At 40.9% G+C, this 21,623-nt stretch overlaps 1 protein-coding gene across 12 annotated transcripts in view; it reads right to left on the reverse strand.

Moving 5' to 3' along the window:
- The window catches only part of IQSEC1 (IQ motif and Sec7 domain ArfGEF 1), a 352,517-nt gene that overhangs the window by 157,864 nt on the left and 173,030 nt on the right, over positions 1-21,623 (reverse strand). For 7 of the 12 annotated variants that reach the window (XM_084531124.1, XM_084531139.1, XM_084531142.1 and 4 more), the window contains one exon: positions 1,006-1,050. The exons of 4 other annotated variants lie outside the window; for them this stretch is intronic. In XM_084531124.1, coding sequence (XP_084387250.1) covers positions 1,006-1,050 — 45 coding nt within the window. Of the gene's footprint in view, positions 1-1,005; positions 1,051-1,336; positions 1,413-1,488; positions 1,510-21,623 lie in introns of those variants that run through there. One more of the 12 variants, XM_084531132.1, reaches the window with a different exon arrangement.

Below are 21,623 nucleotides of genomic sequence, written 5' to 3' on the forward strand. Positions count from 1 at the left end.
GACATTGTTTCCTCTATTGTCCTACCACACAAAGAAACAGCACCAGTCAAACCCGGAGATAGAACAAAACCTCAGTCATGCTGAATGCTGTCCAGTGGAACTATGTTGAGCTGAAAACAAAGATGATATTATTCCATAGTGTTGGGATGTGTGTGTGTTTTAGGAAATGATAGCAATACACTTTCAGAAGATCATACACTGGAAAATAATGGAAAATTAACAACAGACAGAAAGCCTGTACTTTAAATAAGGGTAAACAAAGCAGTTCCCACTAATGTTTTGTCCACGCAAAGTAAAACTATGCAGTATGGAAAGATTCACATCCTCAATACCAAACACCTCAGAAAGGAGGACTTTCACCAAACTGCCAGTTTGAGAGAAAAGGATTTTGCCCCAACTTAATCAAAGGAAGTGTGTGACTTTGATGCACTCTTTAATGTGCAGCTATGACAATAAAACAAACAAGGTCCCCACTTGATGTGCAATGTTAACAGTAGTAAGTACTTCTTCTAAACTGTGTGATCAAAGTAAAATCTCAGTCACTGCGATGACTCGTGTGATAGCAGTCTCTGAAGTCTGTACATGTGATTTTATGATAATGCTGAGCAATGAAAAAAGAGTAATATTTAGACACAATCAGTACTGCTCACTCAAAGCAGCATAAAACTACCAGGGAAGGTCAACTCTTTTCAGCACAAGGTTACAGAAATCTGAGAGAGATGGCTTGCCCAAGTGCATGCACAAACCCTCCATCTCCTCATGCTCTTCTGAGAAGAAATACTGTGTTTAAAGCTAGAACTGAATTTCAAGTTGGAAATCCTGGAAGAAAGAGAGCTATCCCCTCTTACAAACAGAAAAACAAACAACAAAAAACCACAAACACTTACTCAATGCCTTTACTAGTTATACATCATAAAATAAAATTATGTGATGTATAGTTGATGCAGACTGGAGGCTGTTTTTATTATTTCAAACCTAAAATTAACATCTATATTACTACAGTACCTGAGCGGATCAGTAGAGATGCTGCTTCCTGTTTCCAATGAGTTCCTGATAACAGTAAAAGAATAAAATTATAAGGTATTAAAACTAATAAAAACACTATGTCCATAAATGTCAAATTCTTAACAGCTTTACATTGGCTTCCTTTTTATTGATGTTTTAAAGTACATAGCATGACATTAAATATGGATGTAAAAAACCCAACCACATACAAAAAAATAAGAGCAGCTATTTCCTATATGTTATGAAAAGGGAATTACAGAAACATCTTTGCTCAACTAACCAAAATGTGATCAAATGTGAACGACAATAATTTGGCATATGAATGACTTACCAAGTTCTACTGTGTGCACCATAATATTAAATATTTCCAGAACCCGTCTTCTATTTTCGGTCCTGCACTGTGGGTACTAGCAATAAAATCTCAGCTCAATCCACCTATACCAGTGCAGAACCTTGGAATATACCAACAAAATATACAAGTACCTTCCTCAGGAAGGTCAGAAAACTGTGAAGACCACAGGCATTGCAAACATCCTTGGAGCTGTGAACTCGTTCCCCAGCAGGCACACCTGCATTACATTTGCTGGGATTTGTCCCTGAGCATACGCCTCCCTTCAGCAAACCATGAAGTTGATCCTTAATTCAGGTGTGTATGAAATTTCAAGATCCAAAAAGCACCCTCAGCAGAAGGCCTTCTAGCAAAGAGTAGCCACCGTACATAACCACATCATGATCACAGAGGACCAGCACAGTGCAGACTGCAGGGGCATGCTCGTGGCCACCTTGATTTCCTCCTCGGTACAGCTGCTAAGCAAAAACAACACAGCTGCATACAGCAGGAGGAAGAGGGCAAAACCCTCCTGTGAGAGCCATGTTAAGTTCTGTTCTTGCAGTTTGCCTTCTTGGTGGCTTTTCTCACACTGGGCATCAGATTTCCTACGTGTATTTACTAGCAGAACAGCCATCCTTTGAATTCTTTGGCTTCTCGTTCTCTACCCAAAAAGGCAACTCCAGAGTCTTCCAGAGGAATTATTGCAGCAGTTTAGTTAAGACACTGGGAGTACAGAGGTGACTACAACTACACTACTGTCTAAATAGCACAATTTAAAACGAAGTGTGGTATTACTAATGAAAATTGCTCTCATTGTGCATGACTACAGCTTTATTATAAACACATATATGATGGAGTTACATTTTCAGGGTGAAATGAAAACTGTTTTTCCACAGGCTGTAATAAAATATTAGCCAAAGCCGCATAATGAATACAACATCGTCATGTTAGGAATAAATTTAAAAGGTTGTTTGTACTTACCCATTTATATCTCTTACACAAACTGCCATAAATTAACTTCTACTCATATAGTCATCAATGTGCGTGGTTATGGACACTCATAAAATTAGCATTAGAATCGCACAAAGTATACTTGCAGGGAGTATTTGTAAATCAATTGCAAACCCTTTATTTTAATGCCAAGATTACTGGTATGACTGCAAAAATAGGGAGGGCTGTGTGAGGGGAGGAGGCCACAAGCACAGCATCTGCAAGAATTAGCTGTCCGAGGATTGAAACAAACCATATTGTCCTAACAACCCCTAACTAAAGCACACGCGTAGCTTTCAAATACATTTTGAGGAACTTTTTCCACCCTGTAATTTGTTTGCTCTAGGTTCAAGATTTGTGAATAGTGATGAATTTTGAGGGGGTGGTTTACATATGTTGGCTTTGTGTCTCATTGTTAGCTTAACAATTGAAAAGGGTGAACTTAATTTACTTACAATTAAGTTTATTGCTTAATGCAGTCTTCTGTGGAAGTGCCAACCTGCTCACCAAGCCTGACATTTTTTCCTTGCCTTTAACACATTTAAAAATCTTCTCTTATCAGTTTTGGCCCTTGCCACTATAAAAAAAAAATATCTAAGGGAGACTGTCTGGGTGCAGACAATACCCTGTGCATAACGAGGAGATTGTAATGAGACGCAAGGCACCGCTGATTAGCCTCTGCCCCAGCACAGCCTTGATTGTGCCTGGTGACATTGAGCACGCTGTGACCTCGGGGACTCCTTACACAATCTCAAGCAGCAGGATTACAGCTTCATTAAGGACACCTTGTTTTCTTTCCAAAGAAAGACCCCTAAGGTAGGGATCCCCAGTGACTGAAAGCTTGGAGATGCAGATGTTTCTAAACACACAAGAAGAAAGCACAGTTTCCACAGCAACAATACCCATCTTGGGGCTGCCCTGAAACAGGACTAAAAGGTCCCACTCTTACCAAGACAATTTTTCAGAGCTTTCCCTGCCACTGCTCACAGCGGTTCGCTGTGCTGTTAGTAACAGTGTTTATACACTTGGTAACTGCAGTTAAAAAGCCCCGGCCACAAGAAGCTACAGATTTAATCAGTTTGGCAGCTGGCAACACGGAGCCACAGCAGCTGCCAATAAGCCCCGTGCCCAGAGAGCCCCACGGTGGTGGAAGGGCTGCAAAAGCTCCTGTGTAGGCGGTGGGCGGCCTGCGGGCACGTGGAGCCTCCGAGTCACTGCGCTGCCACCGGGGAGCTAGGGAGGCTCCTGCAGGGGCATGGAGGCAGAAGACAGCCTGTGATGGTCACGTCCCCATGTTTGGGAATTCGCTTCCTCATGCAACCCATTTCTTCAGTAAAATACAGACTGAAAGCAGCCCTCTGCAGGAAGGCTTATTGCTGGTCATCGCATGTGCAGATGAGATCTGCGAACAGCACCAAGCATGGGGCTACACAAGCTGGAGAGAAGCACAAAGAAGTCCCTACTGCAGAGCACGAAGGAGACCAAGGACCATGCCAAGGCTGGTTGGGTGCCCTGAAGCAGCTGTAGCCAAACTTTTTAACCTGGTCACCCACACCAACACACTCAACTTGCCTTGGTGGGAAGTCCCAGGAGCAGACTGGCAAAGGCTGAAGCAAAGTTTAATGACCAAGAAAACAGCCAGAAGAGGCAGGAGAAATTAGGTTTAAAATCTGTTAAGACCTCTGGATTTCGTGGTACAAAAAGTTAGTTAATTCTCATCAAGTTTACAGAATAATCTTAGTGTAGTTACGTAACCACTCCCCCTTCTTTCTTTTCTTCTAAAAAAAAACCCAACACTATTTAAGTCTTTTGTTTTCTTCCAAACATTGTGCCAAAACACAAAGTAAATTTAAAACAAAAATAACCCCAAACCTGAACATAGCAGCACTATGCTACAGCAAACAAACTAATATCTCATTCTACACAAAGCAATTTCAGGATTGCCTGCTTAAGGAAAGCCCACAAAAAAGAAAAATCTATTTTAGATTATTCCAAAACAAGGTGGGTTGGTTTTTGGTCTTTTTTTTTTTTTTTCTTCTTCTTCTTCAAATTAACTGGATATGAACAAAACATTGCACAGCTGTAAAGAAAAATACAGGAAGGTCTAACAATTCTATTTGTTCGTTCCATAATGGGGTGAGTTCAAAATTCAGGACATTTGTACTTCAGAAAAAAAAAAAAAAAAAAAAAAACAACAACAAACAAAACAAAAACAAACAAACAAACAAACAAAAAACCAACAAAAAACAGATGCTAAAGATAAAGCTATTAAAATATACTAGACTTGACTATATACATATGCACAATTTCCGCATTGTTCATATGCAAGAAATGAAATAAAAATAACTACATGTAACTGTAAACTATGCCCAAGGAACTGGCTGAAAATTGTGCTGAAAGATGGCCACCAAACAGAAGAGAACATGCTGCAGAACAGTCTGCATTAGCAGGGAAGTGCTCCAAGCAGCCCTGCAGGCTGCCCTGCATCTTCAGTTTGTTTCCACGGAGTTTTCAGGGACCTTCTAGGTAAGGAGCTGAGGAAATCTGCACCAATGTCACGGGTGAGTCGGCTGAATGACATCTCTTCTTCATGCAAGTTCTTGACATTTTAGAGGAAAGGCAGAGGAATCCTTGCATGAACTGTAACTAAACCTAGCACAGAAGGCTGTAATTTGCCTGAATTATTTGGAGCTAACAGGGTCAGCATGAAATTTGAAGAATGGGTGTAATTCTTGGTAGTAACAGTGTCTTTAAAGGACAAAAGTTCCATGAGATACAGATATGTACAACTCTTCAATTATAACCTTGCTTACAGCTTGTATCTATTTCAGTCAGCTAGCAAATAAAATAAAATAAAATCACAAAATACCTCACTTCTGCAGAACATTATGCAGGACAAAAAATGTTCCCAAAGAATCATTGGTCTAAAATTTAGACAAGTGTTTCCTTATGCAGTAGGCTTTAAATTTCCAAAGAGAGAAAGATTAAATAAATTCTAGCTGTGAATTCTGCCCTGGAGCACCAAACCAGGCCGCAGGCTGCAACATCTGTTATGAGCACTGTATATACGAGTTGCTTATGAAAGTCATGCAGTGAGCAAACAATTCCTAGCAACTGGGTATTTAGATCATATTGCAAAACGTTTTAGCAGGTTTAAGTGAGGCACAAGAATAGTTTCTTGGTACCTTGAGCAGTAAGTTCTGTGTTTTGTTTTGTCTCATTGTCTTCCTTTTAATGATAAAAAAAGACTTGATTTTTCATAGGTATGAAATGACTCTGAGTGAAGGCTACCTCTGAAACTGCATCAGATGGATTTCCTGATGCCATATGGACATAGAGAAGTTGGAAAATGAATGCCTTGAAGAATCAATAATCTAAAGCCTAGCTTTCTTCAGCTCTGATAATAAACAAGGAGTGCTATTGATTGGGGAGACAGCATTAGAAACACAGGCCTTCATTTAAGCTATTCTGTGTCTCAGTGTGCAACAGTGACAATGGAAATCATTACAGTATTTCTAAGAAAGATGTCAATGTGCCTGCAGCAGGTGCCAATGTGACAGAAGCACTTAGTAAATGTGCTCTTGCTGAGACCGGCTAAGCAGAATATAGTCACTGCAACAGTCCTGCCCTGTGTCTGTGCTACACGTCTTCTGCAGAGTATTTGTTACATGATCTTGACTGAGTGCAAAGTTATATGGGGGTTCTTACCACGCTGAGCAGATAATTTTGTGACAGTCCCCACGCTGTGGCAACTCGATATGGCTGCGTCCATTTCCTGGGGTTCTGCGGGCAGTTTCCAGCCCTACAGGCTCAATTCTGCCGAGTAACGCTGCGTTCAGGCAGGAGCAGTCCTTCTCCATCACTGCAGATGGTTGCAACTACTTCATTCTCAGTTAACCAGAGGATTAATGAGACCACAGTACCACCTATCTTAATACTGGCAGAGACCACAAATAACTACACATCTTGATCAGGCATTGTGCAAAAAGCCAGAAAATTTTCCAGTTTGAGAGAAGTCAAGATGTTCTGGCATGAAAACGCACAATGGTGACAGATTAAATAGTTGTAGTTGAAAAACCCACAGCTTGGTCCCAAATAAAGATTGCTTAAATATATCATCTTTTGGCTGAGGAGTGAAATTCATCTGGAGCATCCCAATACAAAGATATGCTGTCTGCAAATGTCAGCTCAGATGGTGTGTATGGGGGAAAAAGACAGTTCTGAGCTCTACCAAACCTTTGGTGCTAGAAGCAGCATGGTATTGCATCCTTCTGACACTGAGGAAAGGAACACAGAATAACATTAAACATTTAAGACACTGCTATATATTGCTCAGTGAGTAATTGCTGCTTGTCACAGTTTCTCTGTACAAACTGGCAGCCTGCAGCAGAAAGGGAAACCTGACTGCAGCCCGATGATGTGAGACCTCACATCCTGTTACAAAGGAGGACCAAATCATCTGTATTCCAAAACACAGCTTCATTAAATAGGGATAGCTACCCTGCTTGAGGGCAGTCCGAAACCTAGCACTGCTGAACGCTTGGTGTCCCAGTCTCACTGCTCCCTTTAGTAGGGGAGGCCAACGTGGCTGACTATAACAGGCAGAAGGAAGGCAGCAAAAGGAGCACGGCAAAAGGAATGCCCTCCTGCAGAAGCAAAACTGGAAACCACAGTCCAGCCACTGCGTTAGTCACCAACCAAGCTACTGACAAAATCATCCCTTCGTATCCTGGGTTTTTAATTTCTATCAGTTCAGTCTAGGTAATTTGTAATGTTTTCCACCTTAGCCCCACAGATCTGTAGGAACACGTGTAGCAGGGAGGGTAATACAAGGCACAGGGCTGGAGACTTTTGTATGGAAAATTACCATGAGATAATTAAGCACCACACACAGTAGCCGACTTGATAATTGTATGCCAGTTTCAATGTGATCACGTTGTGCTCACTTTTCCTCATTAAAACTGACGGCATCTCACAAACACTGTATAATAGTCACTCTGGTGAGCGCTGACAGGACTCCCAGAAATCTAGCTTGCCACCAACATGCTTTAGCTGCACCGTGAGCCACAATCACCTCATTGAACGTGTGAAGTACCACACACTGCACCGGGTTGTGCATCTCCCTGCAATGCTGCAGTTCAGTACCATACACTCAGCTCTTTCCCCTTCAGCCTGCTCCCCTGCGTAGCTCAGTGACCTACAACCCTGCAAAGTTACTTAACACAGAGCTTAACCAAAACCAGTAATGAAGTAACATTTGCAGTAGTTTTCCCTTCCCACCTCTAGCTTCTGCTCAGCACATCATCTCAGCTTCCCTTTCATTAGCAGAGCCTGCCTTTGCCCAGAGATCTGCCAAATCATCAGGGAGAAGGCATTCCCTCAAACGTGCCGTGAGCTGAAGGGAGCAGGGGCTTGCAGTCCAGCATTCGCTTTTGTTACGCAGCCAAACAACTGGCCCTGAAGGAGCAAGCTGCAGGAAGCTCTGCTTTGAATATCATGGATCAGAAACTAATGAGGATAGTAGTTTCCTCCCAGAAATCAGAAGGAATCTGGTGGATGTATAGCTCGAAACCCTGTCATAATGTCTTTTCGGGATGGTGCATCATTTATCAGACACACAGCTGTGTCCTGCATTAATTAGTGCAACACACGGGACCGGAGCGGCCGCCAAGAACCGAAGGCAGGCTGCTCTGACCGAATGCCTGCCCTGACCCCACACCCGCTTCGGAGCACTGCCAGAGAGGGGCCCAGGCCCGGCTGCTCCAACCCACTGCCTCCTCCTGCTGCTCTGAGAGGGCAAGGGGGAACGGCTTTACACCAAGAGAGAGGAGATTGGGATCAGGCGGTAGGAAAAAATTCTTCACTCTGAGGGCAGCGAGGCCCTGTCGCAGGCTGCCCTGAGGAGCTGTGGGTGCCCCATCCCTGCCAGTGCCCAAGGCCAGGCTGGATGGGGCTGGGGGCAGCCTGGGCTGGTGGGAGTGGGCCCTGCCCATGGCAGGGGTTTGGGCTGGGTGGGCTTTGGGGTCCCTTCCAACCCAAACCACTCTGTGACTGCTGAATCGCTCAGTCCTGGGGCAGATTCTGCTGTCTGCAAATGGGAATGTACCAACAGCAGACGCCAGCAGGACACCTGCAGTGCTTCTGGTAACTACATTTCCATTTGGATTTCACTCAGAAACCTGTCTCATGGTAGCATGTCTGAACCATGGATCGAAAGTAGAACAACCCAACTCCAGAGGCTTTGGCATAATTGCCTGGTAAGTAGGACAGAGCTAACAGTCTCTCCACTGATATTAGTCACCGGAACAGAATCCTACAGAAGTAGAAAATATGGTTCCATTAAATCTTTCTTTTGTATATGCAATTTCATAGTTTTACCGTAACTGGTACCATTTACCTATGAAAACATAGTATTCAGAAGAAGGACTAAGAATATTAAATAAAACCGTTGACATTCTCACATCTAATGTACTGTTCTCATACACTGAGCTTTGGATATTTTAATGAATCATTTAGAGAAGAAAGTACTTAAATACACGTTTAATGCTGCTCCAGAAATAGAAAGCTTTCCTCACTTGGGGCTTGAATGGCATAGCACATTCCTGAGTGGAGCTCTGCTGGGTCCAGGGGTTTTGCACAGCTCCTGGCTGGGAAGCTCGCATTCCCTGTGCTCAGAGGGCTGCTCGCTTTCCCAGATCTCTGACAGTTAAGGCTGGATTACAAGTCTAAGCAGACAATGATTGTTTAGAAAACCAACTGACAGATACTTTTGTTGGATCACTTCCAGACAACGCATGGCTGAGACCAAAAGGTTTGCCCCAAAGAAAGAAATGAATCAGGAGAGGGGAAAAAAAATCTTCAGGAAAACTCTGAACAAGCTTTCCTACTTGACATACTAGAGACTTAACTGAATTTAAACTGGGCTGTGTGCAAGCTATACGTGTGCTTCCTTCCATTTTTCCTCCTTCAGGATGCACCCATTTGCATCATAGGTTTATATCATAATTTAGAGAACCTTCAGCACAGAAGCATACCTAAACACTCATTATTATGATGTATTTTCCAAACCGAAATATAATCATGGTATTGCAAACAGATTTTAAATCTGTAAGAAAAGTAATATCTAGGAAAGGAAGCCTTCTCAATGTCAACATAAAAGCCATGAGGAAACAGATTAAGAAGCTCAGCTAACTCTATTAATTTGGGATGACCGTGGAAAGGCAAAAGTCAATTTCTGTAGAGGCAAAAAAAAATAAAAAATAGAATAAACCAGTTCGTGCTTACAGACAAGACTGGGGCCTGGCAATCTGCAAGGCTAAGAATGGGGTGACTTGGGGAAGCTTCCTTTTCAAGAAAGGCTCTAACTGGAATTTTGTAGTAACACATTGCACAGCAAAAGATGGTATATGAAGAAGTAATTTTGAAACACTCCCCCCAGCTAGATTTGCTCCTGCAATAATATCTGAAGGTTAATGGCCCTGCCAGTTAAGCCTCTTCACCCCTATGCCTTTTTGGGTTTGAGTTCACCAACTGCGTATGTCTGGGACTTGGGGACCCCACTTGGGATGACTGCAGGCAGGTTTTCCAAAGGAGCTGCAAGTCCCCTAGCCCTGTATTCTGAGAAAATAACAACAACAAAATCTTTATCATGGAGCCATCCTCTTGACAATAAATAGTTAAGAGCATATTATCCATTGGGCATCTAATCAGCCTTGTTATTCAAGATGATATCTTGCCAGAGGAATTGCTTTCATATTAACATATCACAATGATGTGGGTTTGGGTTTGTTAGAAACAAACTCATTTGAATCACACTTATTCCCAGAGTTGCATGAAGATCAGATGTTTATTAACAAGCTTCACTACCATTTGCAGCTTAAATTTAGAACCATAAAAACAAAACCAACTGATACATGCAACATGGGAATAGAGGTTTTCCAAAGAGGGAAGAGATAGTGCATTGCTGATAGCAGCAGCCAGTTGTGCATCGTTCAATCTGAAGACATTAAAGTTTCCAGATCTATGTTTAATCCCCTGTGAGGCAAAGGTCCAGGATGCTAATGTAATCTGAGACTGAAATGTTTGAAAACATCTTGTTCAGCAATATGGTGGAACAAACTTATACGACATTAAAGGTTCTCATTTGTGTCTACTGCAGTCAGAAGCACCTAACTTTCCCCTTTTTTTTCTGCGTTATCTGCAAAGAAAGCAATGCTTATGAGCGTCATAAAACTGAAAATGCTTTAGCATTATGTGCAGGGCTTCTTAATTACTGTTAATTATGTTCTTAAAGTAACCAAGTTAGGCTCACTGCTATTCATTCTGTATGACTGCTTACTCACAGCATAAATAAAATGTTATCACAGGAAGAAAACACAGAACCCTCAGATACTTTCTGGACATGTCCTCACACTGGTACACATGCAGGTACCACAAAGGTCTAAGTTCTACAAGTATCCCTGCAAGGCATTTGAGATTGCATGAGTGAAAATAGCAGGAAACAAAGGCTGTTGAGGAAACGTAAAATGGATGTGTAATTTTAAACAAGTATTTGATCATCACATTTCCTGTTGCAAGCTATAGTGTTACTACTGTCCTCCTAAACAGCTACTAACACCTCTGCACAAGTGACGCAGTGCAGTTAAAAAAAACTCAAATATGAAGATAAACACATCAAATTGGCCCCATTACATTATAATCTGAGAGCTGAGAGTTATGACTTCATCCTTTAAAATACAGAGACCACTTCCGTTGGGTTATATCTCCTTTACGTGTACTTAGGAACTTTATGAGTGCAGGCAGTTCAAAGCGTAAGATCTGTTGGCATGGAGCAGAACATTGCTACACCACAGGAGTGGTTCGGTGACAGCCTTTACTCCCCCTTTCATATTGGTTCATAGAATAAGAATTTGTTTTTCAACCTCACATCAGCAGCTTTTAATTCCCTGGTTCCGAATGAGTGCTCTGAGAGAAGCTTGCAGCTTAAGTATTTCCTGTGCCCTGCCACGTGCTGCAGGCACCTCCCTGTAGCTCACACACTGCACCCGCACACAGGGGTGTAGGAAAACAAAAGGCTTGCAGGGGAGCCTCCTTCCCTTGCACAGACCTGCAGGCAGCATGAGCCACGGTCTGCACTGCCAGGAGCTAATTTATTGTGTGTCATGACAAAGCTATTTGTTCCTATAGCTGGCCACAAACATCGACATTACAGTTTAAGAATTCATACGACTTTCAACCTACTTCAATATACTGTCTTGCAATCAATGATCATTTTTCTGCATGTCAGTGATTTTTTTTCCCTTGATTACCTAAGCATCTGACAAGCAGCAGCAGATTACAAAAAGATGCTGTGGATCAGTGTGCCTGACCCTTTTGTTTCCCAGGAAATGTAACAGAATCACACAAGCTGTTAAGTGGATTCAAGGACCTACAATCAATGTGCTGTTTCCTTACTACTCAGTAAAGCTGCATCTATTTTATCCCTTTTATAATTTCTGAAAAGGAAAATTGACAGAGAAATCCATATCGGCAGACTCGGTAATTTAAATTGCAGTGCACTACTTTATCCGTCTGTCAGAGGTTATAATGATTATTTTATATATGGAAAACAACCTTTTTATCATTGCAAATACACAGTAGAAATTTTAGTAATTCTGCTGCTGACGGCTAGAAATCTACTGATTTGAAAAGGGAATTACGTATTTTTTTTTTAAAAAGGATCATTGTTTTCTGGAAGAAAAGGCTTACAAATGTAAGTGAAATAACATGCAACCAGCAGACTACTACACAACCTGAAAAGAAGTACAACTGAAGCTACGTCAGCATGTTGGTGGCAGAACAAAAAGAAGGGTTAGCAGTGTGGACACCTAGCTTTAGGAAGTTACACAAGTGCCAGAGTGTAAAAGCACCAGATTCTATATTTCATGTTATAAAACCTGGTAAATAAAATAAATTGAATTTATTGTAATAATAATTTTCACTACCCTGGCTTTTTCATAATAAAAGGAGCCAGATGAAACCACAGCACGATGACTACATGCTTTGCACAACTTCAGAGTTCAAAGGAGATTGCCATATTCAGCCCAAGTTCCACATGGTATTTACAGTGGATCTGCTCGGGGTGCCTTTGTACCACCCGTGGGAACTAGAACAGTTTCAATGTAAACCAAGAAATCAGACTGTGCAATGCCAGATGCATCTGAGCAGGCCAAAAATTCTGGCTGCCAACTGGATGCAGCTGTGCATATTTGGAGGACAATCATACTTGGGAAACTGCTACCTACATGCAGTTACAACTGCTGCATGGGTACAGACACACACAGCGCTCTGAAATTCCTTCAAAAAAGCTCTCAACACACAAAGAACACGGGGGAAAAATGGCACGGTACCCGAAAAGAGAAAGCTTTAAATGAATCTTCCCCATTCTTCATTTTCATATGTATTACTCAAAGACTATTACACCACTTGCCTTTTCAGCACTAGGGATCAGATGAAACAAATGACTGGTGGAAATGTGCATCTGGCATTTACGCTTACATGCCTGGCTAGAGCGACCACCACTTCACTACCAGCCTCTGCAGCAGAATTGTAAGCAAAGGGGTGACAGAGGAGGCAGGCTACACAGGGACTAGTGGAAATTACCTCCCAAGCTTTCCTATTCACAGTTAAGCTGCCCATGGACATCCTGAAGATGAACTAAGTTTTGTGGCTGAGACAAGTGCCTAATGAAACATGAAAGCAAAGCTTAGGATTCACAAAGCCTCATCTGTAGTGAAGTGCCAGGCTTCCTGCTGCGCCGCTTACACACCTAAGCCTTTGCATCAATCAATAACTCTTTGATCATCCTCAAGTCTTTCATGAAGAACGTGAAATGAGTTGACAGTGTATAATACTCAATTATTTTCAGTTTTATTTCAAAAAGCAATGCCTATTTTCTTGCCTTGAAGCACTGAAGTAATCTAAGCAAGCGGGTTTGTGGAGAGAACTACTACTGCTCACATCTTACCTGGAATCCAGTACCTACTGGCAGCACCAAATTAAGTATATTTTCATTGAACTGCACAAAATTGAAATGAAAATAGAATTGACAATAATGAAGATTGATTATAAAGCAGAAGGTATGTCTTTGGGCTTCGTGAAAGCTGAACGCATGTGGAGAGCACCTCAATTTAATGCTTTATCCTGGAGACGCAGCTCCCAAGGCCGGCTGAGAGCAGCAGGCACAGCTGAGGGCTCGCCCACTAACAAAGGACAAAGCCGAGTGAAATTGCTTTCACCAGACACCTCGTGGCCAATGAGCAAACAAACTTGTTTGTCAGAAACATCTGCTACATCTAGGAGATTGAGCAGGGGGCGAGTCACCCATTCTCTCCAGTGTCAGAAATACTTGTCACCTGATTAATAATACAGCTTGTAGGATTACAAAATAAAATTATTTAAGTAACATCACCTGACAAAGATTAATTAGCTGTACTACACCAGCCTCTGGCAAAGTCTTGTCATAAAATATCAATTACAACTAATTGAATTCTCCATAAAGATGAATTTAATTGAGGAAGAGAGCAAGATAGATTTCAATGCTATCCAGTTTGCAGGTGTGCCATGCTTCCAGTGATGGGCTACAAAACATTCAGAGGTGAATAAAGTGTGACATATTTTCTTTAGGAAAAATACTTACAATAATGGGTCACGGGTGGATTTTATGTATTTGCTCTATGAATGCATAAGCCAAAATCACTAAAGGCCAAAGAGCATACAATTAACATCAAAAAAGGAAAAAAAAAAAAAGAACCCTAATGGGTGTGGAAACAAAAGCACTTTCTTGAAACACTAGAAAATAGATTTTTCATGAAACCCCATATCCTGCGTAGAATTTTTCACTTGAATGTGGAAAATAAACATAACACTAGGAAGAAATAGTCTTTTGGTATCTGCAACTTCAGCTACCCAGCGCATTCAGCAAATACAGAGAATCTCTAAAGGAAACAGCAACACCCATGTTTTACAGCAACAACCAAGGCAATGCAGTAATTGCAGCTAAAGATTTCAGCTGAGCAAAACAGAGGAAGCCATGCTGCCCAGGATCTTTCAAACCTCCTACCCTTCTATATTTGACCTAATCAGTCCTTAACAAGTACCCAAATCTTTACTCAGTAGGCAAACCAAAACTTATTAGCCGTACTCTCTTTCCTTCCAGCCCTATAATGTCATCCTTTTGTGAAAAAGCAAAATAATCACAACCAAAACCAAACAAAAACACACCAAAACCCAGTAGAATCCTTTCCCTGGGGACATCCCTCTCAGCCCCTCTAGATCTCTAAAGTCTCTTTTAAGGACCAGTAAATGAAGACAGTTCTGTACATTACAGGATGGAAATTGGATGGCAGCAGGACTGTGTCACCTAGTAGCTGAGAACAGGAGCCTGAATTTGGTCCAAAAAAATCTGGCCAGGCAAAAACGTGCTGAATTCCTTAGATGTTGCTTCTCCTTGTGGATTGATTCAATTAAATTGTGTCTCGTCTTTATCTGTCCATTTTTGCCAGCTCACCAGAGCACGTAATACCCTGACCACAGCCAGGAACCAGCCCCTGCAAGCACCACGCTCGCTGCCAGGCATGTTCAGATACTCCTGCCCAGTGCCACGACCCCGTTCAGAAAGGAAGGCCAAAAAAGTGTCCTTCAGCAAGCTGGGGTAGGGGGCACAAAATCACAAATCACCTCACTTTCAGTGGAGTCACAAAGCCGGTACTGTTGCAGATGACTCAGACCTTCTGTGCAGCTGCACTGGCTTACAAATTCCCCCACCCAGCTCTGAGCAATTGCTGTGCACATTTTGTGAAGTTAGAGAAAATGTGAAACATACCTGCACGTAGAAGAGAAAAAGCCAAATGTCCTGTAAATATAAGTGTGGTACCCTGAACTGAATTGTTATAATTAATTGGGTAGAGGTAGAACAATGAAACTAGAATTTCTGCTGCCTTGACAATAGAAATCTCCTTCTAGTAGTTTTGAAATTTTCATGCTATCTTTAAAGATAGTAATTATCAATTCTTTTTCATTTGAAAACCTATTTGACAGCTTGATTAGTTTCTTGCCAAAATGTACTGAAGCCTCGGAGAAGTATCACTGTACGCTTGCCCTGCTCACATACTCCTTGCTATGTGACAGACATCTGGCAGTAGGACAGCTGGACTTTCCATCCTACCCCATACATTTACAGGTACACACACGCACCTTCCCTGGAACTCACCCTGTACTGCAACTTGAGAAAGGGAAAGGTGGACCACGCTGCACAAGCAGACTCCACATATATACGGTAATAACCATAAAATATGTAAATAAAATTGACTGTAAGGCAAACTGGCATATATATCCTATTTGTAATTCCATGTGATCAAATACTCCTCCATCCCCAGCGTTAATAGCATTTAAAAGTAAATATAAATCAATATTGATGGCTTCCACCATTGTTTTTATCTACAGGTTCAAGTAATAAAATAGGCCATGTCTATAGTGATTTACTTGCTGAGAAAGCTTCGAAACAGATTGCATTGGAGCTCCCTCTAGCCACCATTTCAGGAACTGTTCAATTTTTGGAAAAAACGGAAATTTTTGTAACATTTACAATCCTGCCACCAACACAAAGATACCTTCAGATGTTTATGTAGATATTTTTGGTTATGCCTTTATTTTATTTTATTTTACTGAAAATTCTCTGCTGGGTTCATTGTTTATGGTGGAACAGGATTTATTGCTGCAGATCAAAATGGTCAGTTTGGCAAATCAATATTATGCAATGGGAATGTCACCCTTTCACAATTACAAATGAGGAGGTTGCAGAAAGGACTAAGCCAAGTCACTGCCCCTTGACAAAGAGCACAGTGAGTCAGTCACCTTAAATGCTATTTTAATGCTGCTTCATTCTGAACAGCAGGTTACACTTCTTTCCTAGGCTCAGGGAGGTTTATGGCTAAGGAGCTTCCATAGCCATAAACTATCCATGATACTAATTAATTGTGAATCCTGAGTTACTTGAAATTGGAGCTGGTGCAATGGCTAAAGAAAAATTTTAAAAGCTTGCTTTGAGTCATGGTTAAGATCTACACTCTACAACATTTTCCAGGGGACTATTTCTTCTCCTCATGTTTTAAAATATTTTGCTTCAGCTAGTTATTTTTAATCCTACTTTGGGAGATGAGTCTTCAATTTATCACAGCTGAGCTGCTCTCTGCTCCATCTAGTGGTGCATAAAAATCCCCGCCATTCAAGCACAAAGTGTCTGCACAAACTGCTCCGAGCTGCGGGAACGCCTTCCCGCAGCCACAGTTAGAGAGAGGAAGTGATGCATGGGCAGAAAATAACAGCAAGCCAGTAGCTGCTCTGCAATAACTGGTTTTACTCACCTATTTCAGGCAAAACCACCCTAAGAATATAAGAACTGAGTATGCTTGCAAGGGAGAAATCCATGCTGTAGAAGAAAACCAAAAAATCCTGATCCTAATAGGTGCAAGTGCCTAAAAGTGCTGAAGGAGAAATTTCCCAACTGAACTCCTCCAAAGCAGCAGTGTTCATGACCTTCAGGGTGGTGTATGAAACAATTTGGTCTATAAAAACATGAAAAATGTGATTTCTCCTCCACCTCCCATAGTGGAATGCACAAGACAGTCTTCACTATTCACAAAAGCAGCTGCAAAATCATCTAGGAATCAGGAGGAAATGGAAATTTTTCCACTGCTGCCTTTCTCTGTTTCATAATGATGTGCAGCATGTAGGTCAACTACTCTCAACTCAGGCAAACTAAAGAAGAATTCCTTCCAGGTTCCAGTGCTAAATCCTAAAATTCATAGCATGATTTATTTAGCCAGCCATGATTTATTTAAATCGGAAAATTTTTACTTGTGCATTTCTGACTTTCACTGCATGGGAGAAGGTCAGCTTCTTGATTTGCTGAATGTAGTGTAAATGCCATGATTTGAAGACACTATGGGTACCAACAATTGTTTCAAATGCTAGCAACTTATACTGATATTATCTTCCCTTAACTGGAAAACTACCAGATAGAAAAGAGCCAATGATAGCATCCTGTTACAGCTAATAATACTGATCAGTCTTTTGCTTCATTTTCACCGGAGCCATCATTAACTATAACCACATCCAAGGCAAAAGGGCTGGCACCAAGAGCTGGTGGCTTTAATTTTCATATTTAACAGTAGTCTTTCTTCTTTGTTTTCCCTTACACAAATATAGAAAAGATACTTATTAAAAGATGGGACAAATCCTACCCTATAGAAGAGAATAATTACAGTGCTTCTGTTCAGTACACCGAGTAGAGAGAGTTAATCACTGTTTACATTTGGGAGGGAGATAAGCAAGTCAAAATATCAGAAATTCCTACTGTTGCTATCTCTGGGTAGCAACTCTGAGAAAATCTTAATTATAGCAGTAAAAGGCTAAAAAAAGTCAGCATCATTCAGACATCTGAGTGTTTTACCCTGCCCAATAAACATCAGAACACTTCCAATGACACATTAAACTGCAGTAATCTACGATATTATTTCTGCATAGATAATTTGCACATTTTACAGTGGGAATGAAAGTACTTCATGTTTATCACCTAATACCAAGAGATAGAGACACGTGAAACTAGGGTGCATTCCACATCAAATGCTGGAAAAAGCCAAATATTGTTCACTCTGCACTGTCAGAACAGGGACGTAGGCAAACTGTTGTAAAATCACGAAGGCAGATTAGCCTTCTGCAAGCAAACTCTTCCTTAGGCTTCAGACACTGCAGGATCACACCCTAGGCAGGTACCAGAAAACATTTAACATGAAGCATAATATTGGAGCAGTGTTGAGAAACACTAGGATCAAATCTAACTAAAAAGCATAGTCTTTTTTTTTTTTTTTTTTTTTTTTGGTTGTTTTTGTTGTTTTTGTTTTTTACTATGGATACCTTCAGAGTCATTAAAAAAGCACATTATGTAGGATGAGAATGATCCTTATGCTACCTTTGCAGTTCTTCCCTTCTTGTTTCTGATGAATCCCTTTTATCCAGTCTTCAGAGCTACATATAACTATCCAAAAAACAACCCTCCCTCCCCAGTTTTTCACCCTTCACCCAACCACGTCTGACCAAGGTAGTTTTGGAGTAAAATTTTAACTTATGATAGTAACAACAGGCGTAGGAGCCTAACAGCCTTCCACCCGCCCAAGTTTTTCTTCCTTGCTAGCTTTGGGCTAGTGAATGCCACTTTACAGAAAATCTGTTTCCTGGTATACCTGCTTGGTGTGTTTAAGTTTGGAAGATCCAACCAACATAAATCCTCCAGTTATTCTAGAGCCACAAGATGTGTCTGGAAAGGTGTAATCAAAGTGCCTTTTGGGTAATGGTAACTCGGACTCTATTCTTAGACACACACAGGTATGTTCACATTCATCTGGCTGGAGTTACGGGGCCATTCAATTACAAGTTTGTTTCTTTGATGACAATTTTGTGCACAGCTTAGAGGAAAAATATTTTCATCGTTTAGATACCAGAAGCACATAAATAATGGTCTTGTACTTTTTGTAATGCTTAACATAAGACTTTGACAGACACAGGCAAACAAAATTAGAAGACAGATCTCAACGGAGCTACGAAATGTAATCATTCACAGGCAGAGTACCTGCTGTAATGACATAAACGTGCTGGTCCTTCAGAATAATCAAAAAGCAAGGAAACAATAGTTCTGGATAATCTCTGCATAGCAATGTTCGCAAAATGTCATGCTGTTTTCCCAGACTTGAAGCAAACTTTTAGGACTGTAAGCAGAAAAACCATCCTAATACAGATGACATTACAAGAAACAGCTTGCCCCAGTCCTACCTTCTGAACACCTGGGGGAGAAGAAATCACATTAGTTTGTGCCCTTCATGCCACATGACCACATACAGTAACAAAACGCACAATACACTTAAAGACTTATGGTACTGTTTATTTTACTTCAAAATAAATAGTGCATTTTATGTATTGTTTACAGTTTGCAAGTGTTTCAAATACTGGACACAAGGAAGAGAGCTGTAGAAAAGCACGGAGAAAAGATTACTAAGCACTGATGATAAAAATTTACGGCTGTGCCATTCTGAGTAACTCAGACTTGATATGAACAAGAATCCTACGGCATCCATGCAAATGTCAGTCCCATACACACCAGTTAGAGAGGAGAGATGGACTATACAGATGTAGCACTGACTGCACACTTAGCGACCCCGAGCTTCTCTGTTATCTTGAAGATGGACTACTAGACCCCGAAGGTGGACAGCAGAACTGGTGCAGAACATTATCTTCCCTGCCAAGGAAGGGGGGGGGCAAGAAAGAAAAAAGACAGAGGAACAGAATCATAGGGAACAGCATTAGGAAAATGAAGATTGAGTTGTTTTTTGTTTGCATTTAAGTTCACAAACAGTGCAACTTGCTTGTAAGTACCAACTGGTAACCCCTTCAGTGTCAGAGGCTGGACTTTCAGGGCAACAAATAACAACCAAAGGAGCACAGGCTAATACCTGACAGCTAAACTCTCAGGCAAAAGCTGTTTCAAAAGGGCAATTTTTTTTCTCATACGAAAAATGACATTAAGCAGTCATATACATAACCCAGCCTACTGTGGCCATGGGGTCTTTAGTTTTAACATATTAAAGAGAAACATTCCACAGGGATTTTCACTGCCCATAGTTCACTGAAAATGCAGAATAGATGCATTCCCACTCTGCTGGTGATTTGCACACAGAAGTACTGATGATTGATAGAGCTGCACTTGACCCTTCACCCCCCTTCTTTTTGAGTTGAAAGAACTCTGTTTCCATGCAGAGTTGCCAGCATCATGAATGGTGCTACAAACCAGAAGGCACAAAGGCTATTAAAGCAGCAGTTTGGAATACCTACATCTGTAATGCTATAACGTGCTTTATGGCAGGTGGAGGAGGGGATGCCGGCTTAGCAGGAAGCTTGTAGGAGGTCACTTCTTTACCAGTAACACAACCACGAGTGATCACTTCCTTTAAACTAAATAACGAGCTAAAGGAGGAGGATGGAAAGAAACACAACGAAGGAAGAAAAAGCAAGAAAATCCAAAACCAAATAGTAAATTTCATGATATTCTGACAACTCCTTTTTTTTTTTTTTTTTTTTCAAACAATTTGCTGTGTACAAACACAATTCACCCTTTTTACATCACTATATCACACAGGCATCAAGTGGAAAATTACAAGTATTACTATAATTTTGCCGGCTTTCTTTTGCCATAGGGTTTGAACACAGATGCCTTATCTGAACCTCTCATACTGACTTAGCACAGAGTATGAGATTTGGACAGTGTTCAGATCCGTTTTTCTTTGTTCATCTTGAAAACCAGGATAACCTAAAGCAAGATGCTGGCTGATCTGAGATACCTTAATTTCACTCCTTTGCTTAATGTGAAATAAATAAATAAATAAATTATATATATATATATATATATATATATATATATATAGTCAAGCTTTTAAATCCCTGCATATTGTAAAGAAAAAAGTGCTTATATGCTAAGTTATATAGTTAGGCAATTGTTATTCAGTTAGAAATAAGATGTCTGTTTTTATTTATTTATTTATTTTTGTAGAAAACTTCAATAAACAGTCATATCAACGGTAGAAAGGACTGTGAAGCACAGCTGCTGCAGCTACAGTTTTACCTGTGACTAATCATTGACTGGGAAACTACCCCAGGACTGAGGTGTCTGCTCTGTAGTGTGGGATATATTTACAGATGCTGTGTGAGAAATATTTGCTATTTGTCTAAGCCTGGCAAAGAGTACAGTGCTCACCCATGGAAAAAAGTAAACAGAGCTGAAAAGAACCACATTTATCTGAAAAATTGGTACTTTTCAATTTCAGGAATCCAAGCAAAGAGTTCCCAATTTTCCCTGACTGTGCCTAGTGTGCAAGAGTTCCCACAGTGCTCTTGAAAAAGCAGAAAAATGAAACCACTCTATTCAATAGAGAAGCATCTGCCAGCCAGACATCATTGTATGTTAAGCTTCTGTGTTAGCCAGTTCGGGTAACAAAACAGCTACGATGCCTGCCACTGGCTCAGGAAAAAAGAAATAGCACAATTATTCCTCCTATCATCTTCGATACAGTGGTTTGTTGCATGTACGCTAACATTACCTGGTGAAACAAAGATTCCACATTAAAATTTCACATAAGCACAGAATTTTCAGAATAATGGTTTTACCTCCCAGAGGTGCTGATTAAACATTAAGCAGGTAGAGACTGCAAGA

Source organism: Aythya ferina (genome assembly GCF_964211825.1).
Source record: "Aythya ferina genome assembly, chromosome: 10".
Classification (NCBI taxonomy): domain Eukaryota; kingdom Metazoa; phylum Chordata; class Aves; order Anseriformes; family Anatidae; genus Aythya; species Aythya ferina.